The sequence below is a fragment of the Ochotona curzoniae genome, unplaced genomic scaffold (genome assembly GCF_017591425.1).
Source record: "Ochotona curzoniae isolate NIBS_2020 unplaced genomic scaffold, NIBS_Ocur_1.0 contig_291, whole genome shotgun sequence".
NCBI lineage: Eukaryota > Metazoa > Chordata > Mammalia > Lagomorpha > Ochotonidae > Ochotona > Ochotona curzoniae.
Genome location: NW_024465649.1, coordinates 10,400,663 through 10,420,152, shown reverse-complemented (window position 1 = coordinate 10,420,152; position 19,490 = coordinate 10,400,663). Strand labels below are relative to the sequence as shown.

Here is a 19,490-nt window from a genome sequence, read left to right as displayed (position 1 = left end):
TCCTGCCCCTTACTCACATTTTGCATCCCAACAGAACCCGCTGGGCATTTGTGTGTCCCTGGCTACCCTAACAGCTCCCGGGGAAGTCCCTTTTGCAAGCTCTCACTTTCTTATTCTTTTGATAGGAATACACCATCTCTTGGGACTGCCTTCTGAAATCAGAAGAGTGAAGACTGGAGGACAAAGAAACTGTACAAAGGCTGTCAAGCATGTTCCGGCCCTGTTGTCCTAATAACAGGGTTGAGGGGTGGGAGGGTAGCAGGTTATCTAGCACAAGGAGCCTGCGTTTGCCCAAGCTTCACCTGGAAAGCCCGGGCCAGCTTGCAGCAAGCAGCTTCTCCAAGGGGAGTGTTTCCCCATATTCCCCTAGGATGAAAGACAGCCTTTTAGAAATTCAATAGCTTGGTTACAAGACTTTAAATGCTAATCTGTCCCATTGTGTATGACAGTAAGCCAGTGGCCTTCAGGAGGCCCCCCAGTGACAATTCCTCTACAAAGCATCTTCAATGCCGAATTGCTAGCCTGAGAGGCTGGGATAGGATCTGCCACCTGCGCCATTGGGTCTGAGTCCTGGGCCACAGAGCACAGGATTCCCTTCAGCTGTCTCTCTTGGTGTTTAAGAACTCTGGTCACCCTGACTCTCTTCGGGGGGGCGGGGGGAATCGAGCTCAACGGACAGGAGAACACTGCACACCCAGGCCAGCACAGCAGAAAGGAGCTGTGAAGGCAGGACAACTCTCTGAGAAGTCATGGGTTTTGCAGGCCCTATAGGGATAAACCCATTTCAAAGGAGCCTCCAGTCTCTCTGCAGGAGTTTCTATTTTAAGGGAACCGAAATGGGAACACAGATGTTTCTTCAGTTAGTAGAGTTGGCAGAACAGCTCCTGGACCTAATCCGAGTTCTCCATGCAGGAAGGGGCCTTGGAGAGCATCTCTTGCAATCAACTCATTCAGATCAGTAGGAAACAGGCCAGGTAGGCAGCACACGGGTGAGCTGCAGGGCCGGGGGTTCTGATGACAAGTCCCCTGCGTTTACATGACACCACGGTTCATTCACAAATGAACCTAAATAACAATAGTAAAATGTCCTACACTGATGTCAATCTCGGAACTCCTGTGGATTCCTATCAAAACCTCTCTCATTTCCCCCCCACCCAAGTTCGTGAATCTTCCTCGACCTCCCACTCCCAATTCCTTTAACTCAACCCACTCCACCCCCTTCCCAGCTGCACTTCACAAATAGTTTGGAAAACAGAAGCAAATGACCGCCCCAACTTTCTGCCAGTGCAATTACACTGTGGCGCCTAAACAAGACCTCGGCGTACGCGTCGGTAAAATGGGCCTCCTCATCCTCCTCGCACCAAGTTGGGACAGGGCGGCGGCTAGTGAAAATGATCCTCGCGAAACTGCCCACCGCCTGGCATGCAGCAGGTACTGGGGAGGTGATTATCGAGACGGTACCCAGGGCCTTCGCAACTGGGGGGCGGGGGCGCCGCCGGGAGCGCATGGGGTGTGCTGGGGGGACAGGACAGGCCAGCCCGGGCGCCAGCGACAACCGATGTTTACTCGCAGCCGGGGCGGGCAGCGCGTCTCCAGGCAGGAGCCGGGCTGCTGGGGCGACCCATCTGACTCGGGCGGAGGGCCTGGCTGCACGCGGGCTCTCCGCCACGGAGCAGCCAGCTTTACGCTGGATATGGCTCGCGGGGAGCTCACCCAGTCACTAATTCACAGGCCGGGAAATCGGTGGGCTCAAGGACGGCCGGAGCCCTGCGGCCGTAGCCGCGCGCAAGCTCCAGGGGCGGCTGCGGGGCCCCCCCCGGGAACTGACAGCGCGGCGCGGGCCGGGGCGCAGTCCAGGCCGGAGCGCCGGGAACCATGGGGCCGGGCACCAGGGGAGCAGGCTTACCCATGAAGAGGCAGAAGAGGTCCAGGCAGACGAGCAGCGCCCGCTTGCTGCCGCTCTTGCGCGGGTCGCTGCCGAGCGCAGGGGTGCCGCCGTTCTTGCTCTCCGGCACGATCGCCTTGTCGTACTTGTAGTTTTGCATGGCGCTGGCTGCGGAGCGAGCCTCCGATCCCGCGAAGACGTCCCGCGACAGCAGCCGCACACCCGGGCGCGGGTCGCCTCCCGGCCGAAGGGTAGCGGCTGGGCCCTGGCTCGCGGCGCGGCGGTGGATGCAGCCCCGGCTGCCTGCGTGCGGCTGCGGACCGGGTCTGTGCTCCTCCGGGCGCCTCTGCCGAACTCTCTCTCCAAAGCCTTCAGAAGTCCACGGGGAGGAGAGCGCGAGCCCGAGCCACAAACTTGTGCAGAGTTGTGTTCGCGGGGCGCGAGTGGAGCACCGCTGGGTTCGGCCCCTTCCCTGCAGCTGGGGACTTATGAATGGGAGCCGCGCAGGGCAGCTCCGAGCGCCTGCCCCAAGTCCTGCCCGGCCGCCGCCTCCTGTTGCTTTGCTGCTGCTGCTGCTGCTGCCGCCGCGGCGACTGTTTCTGTGGTCGCTCGGGTTTGTTTTCTGCACTTTTATTTCACGAGAGCCTTTAAAAAGAGAGAGGGAGAGAGAGCGCACCAGGGACCTCCTTACTTGGCTCCGAAGGGATTGAGAAAGCACAGCCCCTTCCTTAAGCTGCCTAAGACGTAGGATAATTAAGGCCACATTTGCCCCCACCCCCTTCCAAAAAAAAAAAAAAATCCTAAAAGGAAAAGTTACTCTCGAAGCAGAGAATCCGGGAGCCCCTAGCGTTCAGAAACGCCAATTTGTTACAAAAAGAGAAACAAAAAGAAAAAAAGAAAAGAAACTCTTGTTGGCCTTGGGTCAGCACAACGTTAAAGGCTCAACAACTACAATGCCTTTCTCCTCCCTCACAGAGCTGGGGCTTCCAATTATTTATTTTGGCTTGAGTTGTATTATCTGGAAAAAAAAAATTTCAAGAAAAAAAGATATATATTTTTTTAATCCTAACACCCAGCATCAAACACCAAGCTGGCTTTGAGCATGACGAGATGAAAAGAACTACTGGTCTCTGAAGCCAGTTTGAATCCTTGTGCCTCAGTTTCCCCTTATGCAAACAGAGTTGATCGTTGTCCTGAACGGAATAATTGTGGGGGTTCCCTAGTCGACCCATGCATGCTCCTGCCCAACACAGTGCCCCACGATGAGAAGGACTAAGGGGGAGTCACTGTCTTTATTTCTGAATTTGGGGGAGAAGGATCCCCAAGCCCTCAGATCCCTATGCCTCCTCCCCGACCTCAAGTACTCCTGGGGGTCAGCAGGGGCGCCCCCTGGAACAATCTGAACACCCTTCCTTGGCGCTGTTCTCCAAGGAGCCCCAGTCTTTTCTTCCATCTAAAGAATAAACGCATTCTGAGCAGAGGACTTGCACTGTGCAGTGTCTGACAAGGAACGGGACGCATTTCTGCCCCATGACACGCCTCTCTGTGTGTATGTGGCAACACAGAGTTGTGGCTGTTCCATGCAGAAACTTGGTCTGGGGTTCGGCAAACCTACCCGCGGCCACCCAGCAATCCCTCCCCCATTTTGCAGAATTCCTTCCCTCTTGGCACACTGGTTCTCCTATGCTCCCTGCCTGTAACAGGCACTTTGTTCAGAGCACTCTTACAGCTCCCCCACCTCCTCCCCATCTGGTTCAGGGGGAGTTAGGCACTTTAATCAACTGTATGCATTGAGCTCCATCGCATCTGCCCAGGGTTTGGTGTCTGCTAAGTGACGCTTAAACTGGGTCTGGTTAGCAAGAAGGGATTGGCTTGGCATAGAAGAGGCAAAACTGATGTTTCTGGAAGCAAGAGGAACCCAACCTCCCAGGCGGGTCTAGAGCTGAAGCACCCAGCCATCAATCACACCTAGTACCCTCAACTCCTTAAATAGCAGCAGGGAAAAGCCAGGAGGCCAAGCAAAAGATCTTTCAAGAAGCTTTTCAGCTAGAAATGCCCAATCTCTTTCTCTCTCCCCCTCTCTTTCACTCTAAAACATTTATGTATTTGTTTCAAAGATGGAGCCAGAGAGAGAGAGAGAGAGAGAGTGACAGAATATCTTCCACCTGCTGTTTCACTCCCCAGTGCCCTGCACGGCCAGGTCTGAGCCTGACTGAAACCAGAGCCAGTAGCTGGACTCCAACCTGCGCTCCTGTGGGATGGCAGCACCACAGGTGGTGACCTAATCCAGTGGGCCACAAGGCAGGCCCCCACCTTTTCTCTCGAAACATTAAAAAGTAGCAGAGCAATCTAAGGGCAGTTTCTTAATCAATGGCATTCTAAAGGAATTCGGGAGTTTCAGGATCTTTCGCTTACTCATCCAACCCTCTTCATGATTAGAAGTATCTTTGGAATTCTTGCTTTTGTTGTGCACATTTTTGTTTATTTATTTTTGTTTCATCTGAAAGGCAGAGACATACAGAAAGAGCTTGTATCTGTTGGTGCACTCCCCTGAGTCCTTCCACAGTCAAGGGCGGGTGGCAGCCCAGAACCCTAGTCTGGAATCAAAGCAGGCAATCCAACATGGGATGCTGGTGTCCCAAGTGGTGACAGGTGCCACCATGCTGCCCTCAGCGCCTGCTCCCCCAGACACGTACACCTTGTTATTTCAATCTACAAGTAACTGGAAGCTCTCTTGGAGCTGTTTCCCTCTCAGATCTTCCCCTCCTCGGAGCTCTAATAACCCATCAGCAGCTGAGCCACTTACCCTCAGCTGTTTACCCGCCTCTTGTTACTTCACACGTGGGCCTTGAACGTGAAGGAGTGTGTCAAGAAATAACCAGGAATACAAAGCTGAGGAACCACAATGACCCGGTGAATGTCGGAGTCTTCTGTTGCTTTCTGCTCCCTGGCTCCTTTGCCTTGCCTGTGAAAATATTCTTAATAATTTAAGAATAAACATGGTTTTCAAGACCAGACCAATACTACAGACAAATAGTATCACCACTCAGCCATCATGGGTGCTGTCTTTCAGAGGTTAATGCATAAGATGGTGAATATTAACCAGTTTTCCGCTGATGAAGAAACACCTATTTTGCTTTTAGGTTCTTTGGATTAAGATTAACTGCCTGTTGAGAAGGATGAAGATCTGTTTCCAAAAAGCAGATAAAAGGGGAAATAAATAGATGTGTAAATCCGTTTTATATTTCTATTTGTAAGACTCTTCGGGTTATTATTATTATTATTATTTTTTGTAACTTAAAGACCCTCGTGTTAACTGACGCAAGCTCCACTATCAGGAAGAACATTTTGATAGCTCTCCAAGGGAAGAGAGTAAGAGAAAAACTCATCACAAAGGACATGAGCAAGTCGTAAAACAGAATGTCAATATCATTCCTTAGATAATAGGAAAGGAAACAATCTAACCACAGGCGTACAGGCGCAGGCCTCTTGGCTTTAAACCCTGAAGTTGAACTATCTTACCGGCAAATAAAATTCACCAGAATAGACTTTCTAGTTTACAATGGTGTCATTTCAAAAATAACTAAGTAATTAAAATTCCTAGTGAACATAGCTTACAATAATTCACGCATTAAAATGACATCCAGTTCCCTAAACTAGTCTGTGTAAAAACATCAGTGCGGATAAATGCCTTTTAAGATGAACTTATCATGTGTGGCAACAACAGCACATCATTCTTAAATAACTGATACCTCCCAAGAGACTAAAATGGCCTTCATTTCTAAGATCTCTTGTTACCTCGTAATTTTCTTTCTCTCTCTTTTTAACCCCTGACATTGAAGAATTAATCATTTTTATTTTTTGAAAGGGCATGAATTGGCTCTGGAACTATTTAAGAGACAAGTAGCTGCGTTCCCTTAAATGAAATGCTTTAGTCAAAGGTCAGAGCCCACATTTCTTAGAATGTTGAAATTAAATGAGGGGACCACAAAGGGCTTGGCACAGCAGCAGTGCCAGGGGGTCAGATTCTCTACCTGGATGCCCCTGCCTGATGCTGGGAGGACAGCAGTGGACGCCCAGCTTGTCTCTAGGGACTGAAGGGAGGTGTCTACAGTGACACACCTAGGTGAGGCCAGAAGGAGCAAGGCCCTAGGGCCACAGCACCTCCGATGTGTTGGTTGACAGGGTACAAGCTGAGTAATTTCTCAGGAGCCTCAGTGACTTTCAAATGCAGTTGACATTTTTCATTGGTTCTTGGAAGGACTAAAAAAATGTATACAGTACCAATCATTTTGAAAATATGCGGTGCTCAATAGACAGCTAAGAAGTGGTGGTTGACCGTTACCATCTGAAGTCAACGCTTGCTTTCCACAAAATAGTTCGGTTTAACATAGGAATCCTAAAAGTGTTCGCAACGTACCAGCTTGGCCTGGGAAAGTCAGTGTCGTGTTCTCACTCTCTTCGCCTCCCACCTTTTCAGCTCCTGTCTTCACACATTCAACCGCTGAAGCTTTCTGCAGCCAGGAAGTCAACGATGCTTGTTTTGTTTTTCAAGACAATTTAGTTACATATTGTTTTCTTTAGGATCAAGAAGCCATTTGCATAACCTAGTAATTGTGTGCCCATGAGAGCACTTTCACTGTAGAAGTGCTTTCACATCTATTATCCTAGTTTTTCCCTCACTGAAGTAGGTGGGGTTGCTACCATTACTCCCATTTCACAGATGAGAAAACTGAGGCAAGCCCACTTAACTGCACAGAACTGGTTTTCCCCACAGGTGAAATGCAGATCATTCTAACATTAGCTCATGTAGCATTAAATTTATAGCACTTTCCAGTTTATAATAGTTTCTCTTTATAGTTTGTGATGCCATTTTGTTTGCTTAAACATTTGTTTATTTGAAAGGTAGAGTTACAGAAAAAGACAGCGAGCAACCTCCCGTCTTCCGGTTCACTCCCCAGGTAGCCCCACCGGCTTTGGTTGGGCTAGGCTGGCATCACGAGATGGGAGCTTCACCAGGTCTCGCACACGGGTGCAGGGGACCAGAGTTCAGCCATCTTCCCTGCTTTCCCCTGCCGTCTGCGGGGAGCTGGATCAGAAGTGGAGTAGACAGACTTGAATCAGTGTCCTTTGAGTTTCTGGCACTGCAGACAGTGGCTTAACGCACTTAGCCTGCAACTCTGACCCTTTAGTGCTGCTTCAGTACTCTGATCTCATTGCCAAGCAGGTAAGACAGATATTTTGTTCACTGTTTTAGAAATAAGCTAGATATTGGAAAGGTTGACAAGTGTACTTAGCCTGCAGGTGTGGAGCCTCCTAAAGCACTACCAGAACCAGATCTCTTCATTCCTGAATCCAGACTGTTCTTTTAACACTGCGGAATGTCGCCCGCCAACGTGCTCCAAAACTCTTGCTTCTCTCCAGTAACTTCAGAGTAACTGGGAGGGACGCAAACACAAAATCGTTTTGCTCAGGTGTTCCTTACTGGGTTGGAAGGCAACAGTATTGTCGTGCCTGACATGTCTGAAACAAGATTTAGGTCATCATTTGTCAAGACAACTTTTGTTACAAAAAACCCATTTTAAGCAAACTTGGACTTCTTTTACCTTTCTGCTAAGAAGTCATTTTTTTCCTTAACTTAAGAAATTAGGGCAGTTAAGAACTAACCTGTGATAATTAAGACCATTAACGCTGTTCGTTTAAAGCAGAGTGGCTGAAGAAACTTGTAAATAATAATTTAGGTCTAGAGCTAGTGAACTGGGAGTTGTTGGGAATTTCAAAAAGAGGTGGATGCTGCCACCTAGTGTCGCTCTAGAGAAATACAATGTCTCCCAAAGAAGTGTAGGTTGAAGACTGGGTGGGATTCAGGATTTTTAGTTTTTGTTTTTATCACACAAGTGAAACTGTTTTTTCTTCTAACTAACGGAGGGGAATTTTATTTGATGTGAAATACGTAAAATTTACATTAAATATCATACGTAAAGTAATAACCAGTGGTTATCAGGGTTTAGTAATCCAGACATTGGTCATTCACTTCAATGGACATTTGAAGAGCATCTGGGTCAAACCCCCTTGTAGGAGCTTGCAGTACCATAACAAACAACACAGGCAAAATTCAAATCTTCTAGAACCATGAGGCTTTTAGGTATCAACTCATTTAAGATTCTAAACAACCCTGTGAATATTTCTGCATTTGAGCACATTTTGTTACTGGGGCACTAGGAGATGTGGTAACTGGTGAATGCTTCATGCACACTTAGAGATGGCACCTGTGTTTAAACCCAGGCAGGTGACACAGGAGCCAAGACGTTAACCATTAATCTATACTGAGCAGATGTGTTTTCTAAAGTGCTCAGAAATAGTAGCAGCTTCTGAAGCTGTGCTTTAACGGTGTGTGGGGAGGCGGGGAGAGTGGAAGGGTGAGCGTCTGGATTCCCCGCTTTCGTTTGTCTGCCGATCATGGCACACAGGTGTGTCTATTGTATGTATGTGGACTCATTCATTCAATTATTAGTCACATTTTCATGAGCACCACATCTGTGCTATTGTTCCGAGCAGGTGCTAGAGATAATTAATTTAAAGCTTTCTTTAACTTAATGCTTTTCTTCGAGGAATTCATGTTTGGTAGGAGGAAAGCCATGTAAACAGATGCGTGCAATTGTACATGACACGATTTCAAGAAGGAGCTGCCAAATGATTGAGCGAAATAAAGGTGAAGGCTCAGCACAGAGAAGGAACACTGCGTGGAGCAGATAAGTGATTGCTGCACAGGAGCGTTCACCTGCCTCCCATGCCACACACGAAACGTAATCCCACAGACTCATAAACTAAACAGGATTTCTAGAATGAGAAGATGGAAACGACGTTCATGATCTTGGGCTAGGTGTAAGTAAAACAATGACAAGTTGCTAAATTAAAATTCATTTCACTGAAGAATTTTTCTTTATGAAATTCGTAAAAGCTTGCCAAACTACAGACTTTCAGCTAAACCCAGACTCCCCGTGTCTGTATACAGACTGTATTTACATTCACATGGGGTTGAAAATGTCAAAAGGCTAAGATTTCATGATATCTCTCATAAATGACAGGTAAATAAATGAAATCCAAATGTCGATGTATTAGCCAGTTCAGCTCTCAACACGTCAATGGCAGCGCCATCCTCTGCTGCTGTATTAACTGGAAGCTGGTTAGGAAGCAGGGTCACCAAAAGTCCAACCCTGCCCTCATATGGAATGGTGACACTGTAGACAGTGTCTTAGCCCCCTGAAACACTGGACCCCAAAATATACATTTTCAACTAACTTTTGGGAAGTCTTTCATATCTGGGTAACCTGGAGATGAGGAAAGTACTAGAGGAGATTAAACTTGTAAAGAAGGAGTATGAGGCTGGTGCAGTGGCATAGCAAGCTAATCCTCAGCCTGTGGTGCCAGCATCCCATGTAGGCACTTGTTGGGAGTCCTGGCTGCTTCATTCATGAGCCAGCCCCTTCCTAACGGCCTGGGAAAAGTAGTGGAGGGTGGCCAAGGCTTTAGGCTCCTGAACCTATGAGGGAGACCTGGAAGAGGCTCCTGACTCCTGGCTTCAGATCCACCCAGCTTTAGCTATTGTAGCCTTTTGGGGAGTGAACCAATGGATGAAAGACTGTTTCTCTCTGTTTCTGTCTCTGCTTCTTTCTACCTTTCTGTCTGTGTGTCTGTCTTCCTCTGTAACTCTGATTTTTCAAGTAAAAAATAAATATGTAAAAAGGGAAGATGTGAGATCTTCAAAAAGCTCAAGGAAGATGTATGTTGATAAAAGCAAAGGGTTGGTGCTGTTGCCTACTGAGCTAAGCAACCATCTGCAGTGCCTGTATCACATGTGGGCGCAGGTTCTAGTCCCAGATATTCCACTTTTGAACCAACTAAAGCACCTGGAAAGCAACAGAAGACGGCCCAACCAGTTGGGCCTTTGAACCCACATGGGACGACAAAAAAGTTGGTGGCCTCTGGCTTCAACCTGGCCCAGCCCAAGCAGTTGTGATCATTTGGGAAATGAACCAGCAAATGGAAGTTCTCCATATCCACATGCCACGACCCCCTCTCCACCCACACCATTCCCTACTCTCTTTCTGGATTTCTGCCTTTGAAATAAATGCAGTAAAAAAAAAAATTAATGCAAAGGGAAGTACATGATTGAATTTCAGAAATTCTTTATACCAAAATTCTTATTTGTAATTGAATCTTTTCATAAGCCTTTTGAAATACCCTTAAATAACCAACTTACCACCTATGTTTTAAAAGACTGACTACATCAAGCAGTAAGAACAGGGACTGGGAAAACTGGAAGAGCCACTTTGGAAAATGCTGGGATAGAATTCAGGAAAACGAAACAGATACCTCTCCTACAGCCCCACAATCCCTTAGGGATACACCCCAGAAGGAGGATCCAGCTCACAGGATTTGTACCAAAAGGGAATTAACCTACACAAGTCCATTCATGATGGTTTGCAAATGGAAAGAATTAGAGTGACTAAGTAAAGTAAAATGCTCATTTAGCAGAATGCTATGCTGTGGTGAAAATAATGAACTGCAGCTAACACTAAAGAATTCAGATGAATCTCTCAGACATAATTGAAAGAAGAAATTTTATGCAGTAAGTTATTACGTAGGTTACAAGAAGTTGAAGAGCAAGTGAGTACTCCGTGGTGACAGAACTCAGAATAGCAGTCAGCCTTGCGGGGGAGGCAGGTGTCAGCTGAGAACAGCAGGAAGATAAGCTCTGGGCACTTGGTCTGAGTAGTGGTTACATACATTTGCACATGAATATAGAAAAAGTACGGGGCCTGGCATGGTGGCTTAGAAGCTAAAGTCCTTGCCTTAAATGCAGTGGGATCCCACATAGGCACCAGTTCATATCCCAGCAGTCCTGCTTCCCATCCAGCTCCCTGCCTGTGGCCTGGGAAAGCAGTTGAGGATGGCCCAACCTTGGGACCCTGCACCCACATGAGAGACCCGGAAGAAACTTCTGGCTCCTGGCTTTGGATCAGCACAGCTCTGGCTGTTGCAGTCACTTGGGGAGTGAAACATTGGACTGAAGATCTTCCTGTGTCTCATCCTTTCTGTATATTTGACTTTGCAATAAAAATAAATAAATCTTTTTTTAAAAGGTAGAAAATGGTCCGGCATGATAAAGCAGCAGTTAAAGTCCTCACCTTGAACACGTTGGGATCCCATATAGATGCCGGTTCTAATCCCAGCAGTTCCATTTCCCATCCAGCTCCCTGCTTGTGGCTTGGGAAAGCAGTCAAGGACGGCCCAAGGCTTTAGGACCTGAACCCATATGGGAGACCCAGAAGAAGCTCCTGGTTTCGTATTAGCCCAGCTCCGGCCACTGCGGCCACTTGGGGAGTGAACCATCGGATGGAAGATCTTCCTCTCTGTCTCTCCTCCTCTCTGTATATCTGCCTTTCCAATACAAATAAATAAATCTTTTTTTAAAAGGTAGAAAAAGGTACAAATGAAACCACGACTGAGGAAGGCAATGCATGGGAAAATGAAGATTGTCTTAATTTTTTCCAAATTATTAACGTTTATTACATTTATCTCATTGATGTTTGTTCAAGACACAAAGAAAATGAGAACCACTCTAGAAATTTGATGTGCTTCACAGCACAACTCCAAAACCAAGACCAAGGCCACCTGGTGCTCCCATCACAGGATCATCTACAGCCACACACAAACACTGCGTCGATTGCTTCCCAGCCATGCTTCCCAGAGTTCTGTAACAGAGACCGCCTCAGAAGAGAAAGGTGAGCAGGAAGGGAGCAGGAGAGCTAGAGAGAACAATGCATTATAAAAGATGACTTTTCACATTGGAGAGAAAAGAAATGTAGGAAAGACCCCAAGAAGAGTTGAGACACTCGAATCCCTCATCCGCTGGACTGAGGTTGCCTCCCCTCAGCCTAAAATGTGTTCATGTGCTAAGGACATAACCGGCCACGTGAACGTATTTCGAATAGGTAATTTCAGGACTCGCATGTGCCGCAGTGGTCGGGTTGGCCTGGGACAACTGCCTCCCAAGTCAGAGTCCCTGGGCTCCAGTCCTGCCTCAGCTCCCAAGGCGTCTTTCTCTTAAGGCACACCCAGGAAACAGCAGGCCATGGCTGGAAGTGGTGAAGTTCCTGCAAGACCTGGACAAGACTTCCCTGTGGGCATGTGAAGACCAGGCAGTGAGTAGAAGCTGGATACAGCCACGGATGCTGAGGCAACTCCCAGAAGCTGAAGAGAGGTAAGGAACGAGTCTGCTCAAATGTGCCCTTTAAACCACGTAGCCCTGTCAGATGTTAGATGCGGAAGAACCTTTTTAAGAAAACACATTTCCCCTGATTTAAGCCACCTAATCTGTGAACAACTGTTAACGGCGGCCCTGGAAACCGACACAGACATACTGAGTTTACCAAGCACGTCATTGTCCTGGGTCTGTTAGACATCTTTGTGTGCCTATGAGCTTGGAGGCCAGGAACGTGGGATGCAGATGGGCAGCAATGGGGAGAAGCAGCCTGAGCTGCAAGGAGCCCCACCCCAGGCTGGCTTTCGTGCGTCATTGCTGCTTCTCCACGCCGGTGATACAGGCTTCTCCGTGGAATTCACCCTGCATCTTGAGTCGGCCTGTTTCTTTCTTTTCTCCCTGCCCTGTGCCTCAAATTCATGGGAGTTAAAAACAGTTGTCTGTTTACCTCCTTTGAGCTTGCACTCAGTAAAGAAATAACACAATTGAAGAATGAATGCGCGAATGAATCAATGAAGGACTAGCAAGCATGAGACAGACACAAAGGCTTCAGGAAGTTAGTGATCCATTTAGAAATGATTGAATTAGCATTTGGGGGAACCTGCTTCACTGTTAACATATGGGATATAAGTCCATTGGTGTCTCATAACAGCCCAGGTGCCAAGCCATCCACTTTTCTCTGTCTTCGCCAAAGTTTACACTCTGTCTTCTCAATCTGGACTGTGCCACCCCAGGTTAATATAATCCAATTAGGGCCCGGCGCAGTGGCGCAAGTGGTTAAAGGTCCTCGCCTTGCACGCCCGGGATCCCATATGGGCGCCGGTTCTAATCCCGGCAGCCCCGCTTCCCTTCCAGCTCCCTGCCTGTGGCCTGGGAAAGTAGTTGAGGATGGCCCAAAGCTTTGGGATCCTGCACCCGCGTGGGAGACCCGGAAGAGGCTCCTGGCTTTGGATCGGCATAGCATCGACCGTTGCGCTCACTTGGGGAGTGAATCATCAGACGGAAGATCTTCCTCTCTGTCTCTCCTCTCTGTATATCCGCCTTTCCAATGAAAAAAAAAAAAATAAAAATAAATCTTTAAAAAAATATATAACCCAATTAAAGGGGAAATGTCCAGTTGAAGCACAATTCAGATGAACTAAGAAGGGGGGCTTTACTGTCCTTGAACAGAGAGTGCATGCTGGCTATTTCCCTAGGGATTATCTCACCTTTTCAGGCCCACCCTGTGAGATAATGGCATCAGATACACTTACACAGCATACTCTGTCAGCTCTAAGCACTTTGCTTAGTGTATTATCTAATTCACGCATTACTTCACAACCCTATGAGATAGGCGCTATCATTATCCCCATTTTAGGATTAGGAAAATGAGACAAAGGGGTTAAGGAAGTTTCCCAAGGTCATGCGATTACAGTCAGGGAGAATCCAGGATCAAATACAGACATTTAGGGGTTCGAAGACTGCTTTTAACCAATAAGATACAAGAGCCCGGTGGGTTGTTATTTGGCCACTATAGATTATCTCTGTTTTACACCTACATGACGTGCATGCATGAACATACACACGAAGTGAAATTGTGATTGGTGCAGGAGACACACTGTTAAAAAGTAGACGCGACTTCCTGAAGGGAGTAGATCAATCGGGTGCGAAAAAACGTTGAGTTGAGGCAGGTACTGTGGCACAGTAGGTTAAACTGCTGTGTGTGATGCATCCCACGGGAGCACTGGTTTGTGTTTCAGCTGCTGCTCTTCCAATCAAAGTCTCTACTAATGCACCATGGAAGACAACAGAAGATGAACCACGTGCAGCATCCCTTGCCACTGCAGTGGGAGGTCCAGACAGAATATTCAGGCTTCTGGCTTCAGCCTGGCTCAGTCTCCACTGCTGCTGCCATTTAGGAAGCGAATCAATAGATGGAAGATCGCTGAGTGCATCTCTTTCTCTATATATCACTTTGCCTTTCGGATAAAGAAATTTTTTAGTACCAAAAGTGAATATAAAAGTAAAAAGGAATGCTGAACCACTATGGATGAAGGAATTAGAAAACAAAGAAATATTCTCAAGCTCACGTAGTAGAATGACAGAACTAATATCTGAGTCCAATTTAAATTATATATCAAGCTCACTATGTACACATCTGCTTATTGCTTCAGAAACATCTCAAATATAGCCTATCCAAACCTAGGCTGCCCCCAACCACTCTTCAACTCGGTCTGCTTCCATGTAATGAAGTTCCTGTTTACCCCTGTCGTTCCTGCCCTACATCCAGTCACGCACTCTCGTTGGCTTTTCTTCGAAACGCATCCCAAAGTCATTCTATTATCTCTCTTTGTCTCCGTCATCTTTTGTTCCTAGTCCGTTGCACTGTTCTGTATTTGTTCTCCCTGTTAGAGCACTGGCCACACATCAGACAAGCAGAAGACTTTATTACCTACGTTGTGATTAGATCACAGCACATTTACAGATAGGGAACATTATCACTGTCTTGCTTAAATCCTGTTAAATCTTCCGTTGTGTCTCCTGATGTGATTTAAAGATCCTTCAAGTTGCAGCTGCGTTCTAACTCTCCAGTCATATTTCTACCTGGTCATGATTCTCAGGATCCTGGCCTTCCCTCTGTCCTTCTTCCAGGTCTTCCCAGAACCGGGCCCTGGCATGCACTTCTCTCTGTATTATGTTTCTTCCCTCCCTTAGGTAACTTAGCTCTCTCTTTAAAACTAGATTTATAAAAGCGCAATTCACATACCATAAACACACCCATTTGTAATGTGTGACTCAGTGGCTTTAGTATATTCACAGAGGCATGCACCATCACCACCATCAGTTACAGACCCATGTCTGTCTTGTTTAAAACAGCCACCAGCGGTCACCACCTGTATCCTCCAACCCTCTGGACTTAGGTAGACGTAGCTGGACTTAACTAATGTAACTAATATATTTTTGGGGACATTTCCTACAAATGAAGACACATTGGGGCTGGCCCCATGGTGTAGTAAGCTGAGAATCTGTCTCTGGCACCAGCATCCCATCTGGCTGTCGCTTCAAGTCCTGGCTGCTCCACTTCCCATCTAGCTCCCTGCTTACAGAGCTGGGAAAGCAGCAGAAGATGGCTCAAGTTTGTGGATGACCTGAAGGAGGCTCCTGGCTTCAGATAGATTCAGTTGCAGCTGTTGTTGCTGTTTGGGGAATAAACCAGCGAACAGAAGATATCTCTGTCTCTTGCCCTCTCCCTCTCTCTGTAGTAGCCAACATCTCTTCCAAATAACACAAACTCTAAAAAGTCTTCAGTTTTTTAAGTTTTACTTAATGCAAAATTAGTTTCCTCATGTGACATCATTTCCTTGGAACTTTGCTTAGAAAGGTAGCACCTTTCCCTTCACCTGTTAATTCACTGAACAAGGAGAAAGAATTTGATTTATACATTCTTGCATTTTCAGGCTGTGTTTTTTCCTGGAGTTCATGTGTGAATATCATGAGATAATTAATGCGGAAGTTCTCCATAGCCTGAAATTGACTACTATTGAAAAAATATATATATTTGGAAAATTTAAAAATTTTTATTGTAAAGGCAGATTTACAGAGAGGAGAGACAAAAAGAAAGATCTTCCATCTGCTGGTTCTCTTCCCAAGTGGCTGTGCCAACTGGAGCTAACCCAATCTGAAGCCAGAAGCCAGGAGCTTCTCCTGAGTCTGCCACAAAGTTTCAGGATTCCAAGGTTTGGGTCCATCCTCTACTGCTTTCCCAGACCACAAGCAGTGAGCTGGCTGGGAAGTGAAGCAACCAGGACATGAACTAGCACCCATATGAGATCCCAGCTTGTGCAAAGCTTGGAATTAGCCACTGAGTCATCAAGCTGGGCCAAAAATATGATTTCTAATAAGACAGAGTGTATTATGTTACTTTTCACTGTTAAAATCAGCAAAACATCTTCAGGGAAATAATTCTGCCAACATTAAGGTTAATGCTGCAATTTGATCTCTCTATAATTTTTAATGAGGAGACAGAACTATCCATAAAAACTGGTAAATGTGTGTAACCTAGGGTTGTACATGTCGCTGCCCAACTCGGACCTGCATGCACACAGGTCCGATGGAGCCATTAAACACTGGAGTGCTTGAGTTTGATACTTAGTTCCAGCTCCCGACTCCAGTTTTCTGCTGATGTGGACCATGGGAGCCTGCAGCGATGGTTTAGGCAGCTGAGTTCCGGCCACTTAATGGGAGATTTGAATTGAGTTCCTGGCTCCCTGTTTCAGTTCAGTCCATTTGTAGTCATTTTGTAGGCATTTGGGAAGTGAATTAGCAGATGGAAGATACCTCTGCTCAACCCTCAAGGCTCTATCATCTCTCAAATAAATAAAGACAATTTTAAAATTACTGAGAGAAATACCCAAAGAGATTACATTGAGAAGGTAAGGCTGCTTTGTGATATAGGTACTCTGGGAAATTCAGCACCATTTGGCCAAGGTGCCGCGTTTTTATTCATTTGAGCCTGATTCTCACTCTTTTGTAAGAAGTGTTTCAAAACAAAGTTTTGGGTATAATTTGCTAAAATTTTCATATCCCAGTAAATGACTCATAATACCTAAGATACAAATGCAAATGCATTATGTATTATACTTAAATATATAATGCTATACATTGAAGCTTTTCTTATGTAACATAGCTATTAGGCTTACAACAGATATATCTTATTCGGTTATACATTCATTTGTATCAACATCATTTGGACATTTTGTCTCTTGTCCTAGAAATACAAGATCGCCCTGAGAGATGCTCACGGATATCCTACTGAACTCCAGTGTTCCCAAGAAGCATAAAGCAAACTTCACACTTCTATACAATCCAGCAGGAGTGTGTTTAAGCCTAAGGAAAAAAAGAAAAGGAAAGATAAAAATTGTTCCAAGTTTCTATGAAACAAAATGGTTCTAAGCTAGCATAGAATTAAAACATGTGAGTCAGCTTGGGGAAAAGGTAATCTTTTGCCAGATGAAATCATCAAGCCACAGGGCAGGCAATGTAAAGCTTTGCATGCTGGAAGGGACAGACTCACTTTGCTTGCCCAGGCAGCAAGGGAAACAGCGACTCGGGAATGAGCCCAGCATGAACCAGGGCAGCGTGGACACCTGGAGCAACAGCAACAGCAGGCGGAAAATCCCACTCAGGATCCCAGGGAGAAAAACAGACAAGTGGGCATCTTGGAGTCTCTTGGGACATTCACGAAATTAAAGACAGTCCCACAGTAATGAGAAGGAAGGATTATGCAAAGTGATGCCATTGTTCTCGTCTGAGTACAAAAACAACAAATTAATTTATAATTTAAGAATAATCTTACAACATGATTTTAAATCGTTTTTATCACTTGATAAACCATATTAATATTACTGTAATAAAAGATACTGTTTTATAGTTGACGTTGGGAGAAATGTTTTGTGCAATGCACTAGCCTGTGGACTGGAGTAGAGCCAAATATCCTAAGGAAGTCATGAGTAATATTGGCTGCAGCATTCCCACCAGGTCATTCTCCTGGAATCACCAGTTAATCAGGTCCATAGGTTTGGTTCAGATTCTCTCGCTTAATATAGTACAAGAGATACTTGGACAAAATTAAAGCTAATGTTCATAAACATGTTCTGATTTTTAGCAGACATGCTTTTGAATTCTCTTTTGGAAGAGCAGACAGCCCTAAACGATTCATATCGTTAGTCCCAAGTTTGGATTCAGACTTTACCACTTACTACTTTAATACTAATCCAGATAGATTTATTTACTACTTCTTACTAATATGTGACCAGAGCCAAATTACTATCAACTCCCTGTGCTCAAGTTTCTTGATGATTCACCTGCTATCAATGTGACTGTGCAGAAAAATAAAAGACATATACAAAGTGTTAAATAAAATCCCAGCCCATGATTAAGTATTTTCTAGTCTAAGAACATACTGGGACTGAGTACTGCTGAGAGATTGTGCTGTATAATGGAGGATTAATGCCTCATGTTTAGTTACTAATTTAAGTGTTCGCATTTCTAAAACAGAGACAAATGAGGAAAGAGGTACAATAGCCTTCTAGACCAAGCAAACAGATTTATCCCGACAGGAAAGGCTGAAGTAGAGGAGTGGGCCATTAATTTTTATTTCAGATCCTTGCCATAAACAAAATTAAGAATTCTTAGTGCTGACATAAATAAGGTGAATTTTCTTCAAGAGGTGAGAAAGCAAACACACACACAGGTGTTTGTGAACACGCATTGTCTCACACAGAAACATAGCTACCGTGACCTGGGTGTGGGCCCAGAAGGAGAAGGCGGTAGAGGAGGGGAACCGGAGAGAGCACCTCCCAGCTCTCGTCTTGTGAGGTTGGAGAGACGGGACAGAGCATGGATGGTGGCCAGTTTCATGGTGCCTTTTCTCCAAGTACAAACGAATTGTAGGAAAGGAGACACTTTGATTTACAAGTAGCAAGAGGATAGCATTACACATGGGGTGAGGGCTAGGGACTTTCAGTTCAGTGATCCTAAGCTAGCTGTCTGCCCATCGGGGCTACAAAGGAAAACACAAGACTAAGACTAGGAGCTCATGTAGAACAATAAGGACCTTCAGCTAAAAAAGCTAAGAAGGTTGTTTAAATTCTTCCAGGATTTGTCATCCCAGCCTCTGTATCATTCCATACTATCTAAATAGTAGGAAGGGCTGACAGAATCTAAATTCCTCCCTGCTGTAATTTGCAAGTTGCCAAACTGGTTGGAGTACACACCTCTGCCCCAGATGGCAGACAACTCAGCAAAAGCGCTCTTTTAATGCAGAAGACAAAAGCTCTGAGGGCTGCAGACTGCTAATGGTACCTGGGGCCACAGCCTCCTGTCCCAAGCAGGCAGTCATTCCAGAGAAAGTAAAAATAGAGAAACACACTAAGATTCCAGATCTCCTGTCCAGGCCTGTGCGCTTTCCACCACACCCTATTTATCACAGTGTGTTTGCTTGGCTTTGCTTGTTTCGCATGTGATGAATTCCATTTGACCAGAGCTGGAAGCAAGAGATTTTAACTTTACGCATATATTCCTGTTTTTTTATTTAATAATTTTATTTTTGATGTTGTTGACATAGTTGACAAGGATGCGCACCGAAAGAACACCGACTAGGATGGGGAGGGTCGAGGTATGGGAGGAGGTGGGTAGTACAAATGCTTCCGATTTTTCTTCTCTTTTGCCCTGTGTCTGCATTGGCCGAGGGTGGGGGGATGAGGAGGGGTGCTGCTACCACCTGCCAGACTACATTACTACCCAGAGATGGGGATGTCCACTTGATGTTATCTTAGAAAACCCAATGTGGAGAAGAAA

The 19,490-nt window shown here is 45.9% G+C and overlaps 1 protein-coding gene across 1 annotated transcript in view; it reads right to left on the bottom strand.

Moving 5' to 3' along the window:
* PLPP3 (phospholipid phosphatase 3) overlaps positions 1–2,456 on the bottom strand; it is a 79,812-nt gene extending 77,356 nt beyond the window's left edge. Inside the window, exon 1 of the mRNA XM_040978484.1 lies at positions 1,907–2,456. Coding sequence (XP_040834418.1) covers positions 1,907–2,045 — 139 coding nt within the window. The 5' untranslated portion in view covers positions 2,046–2,456. The remainder of the gene's footprint in view (positions 1–1,906) is intronic.
* Positions 2,457–19,490: the final 17,034 nt, after the last annotated feature.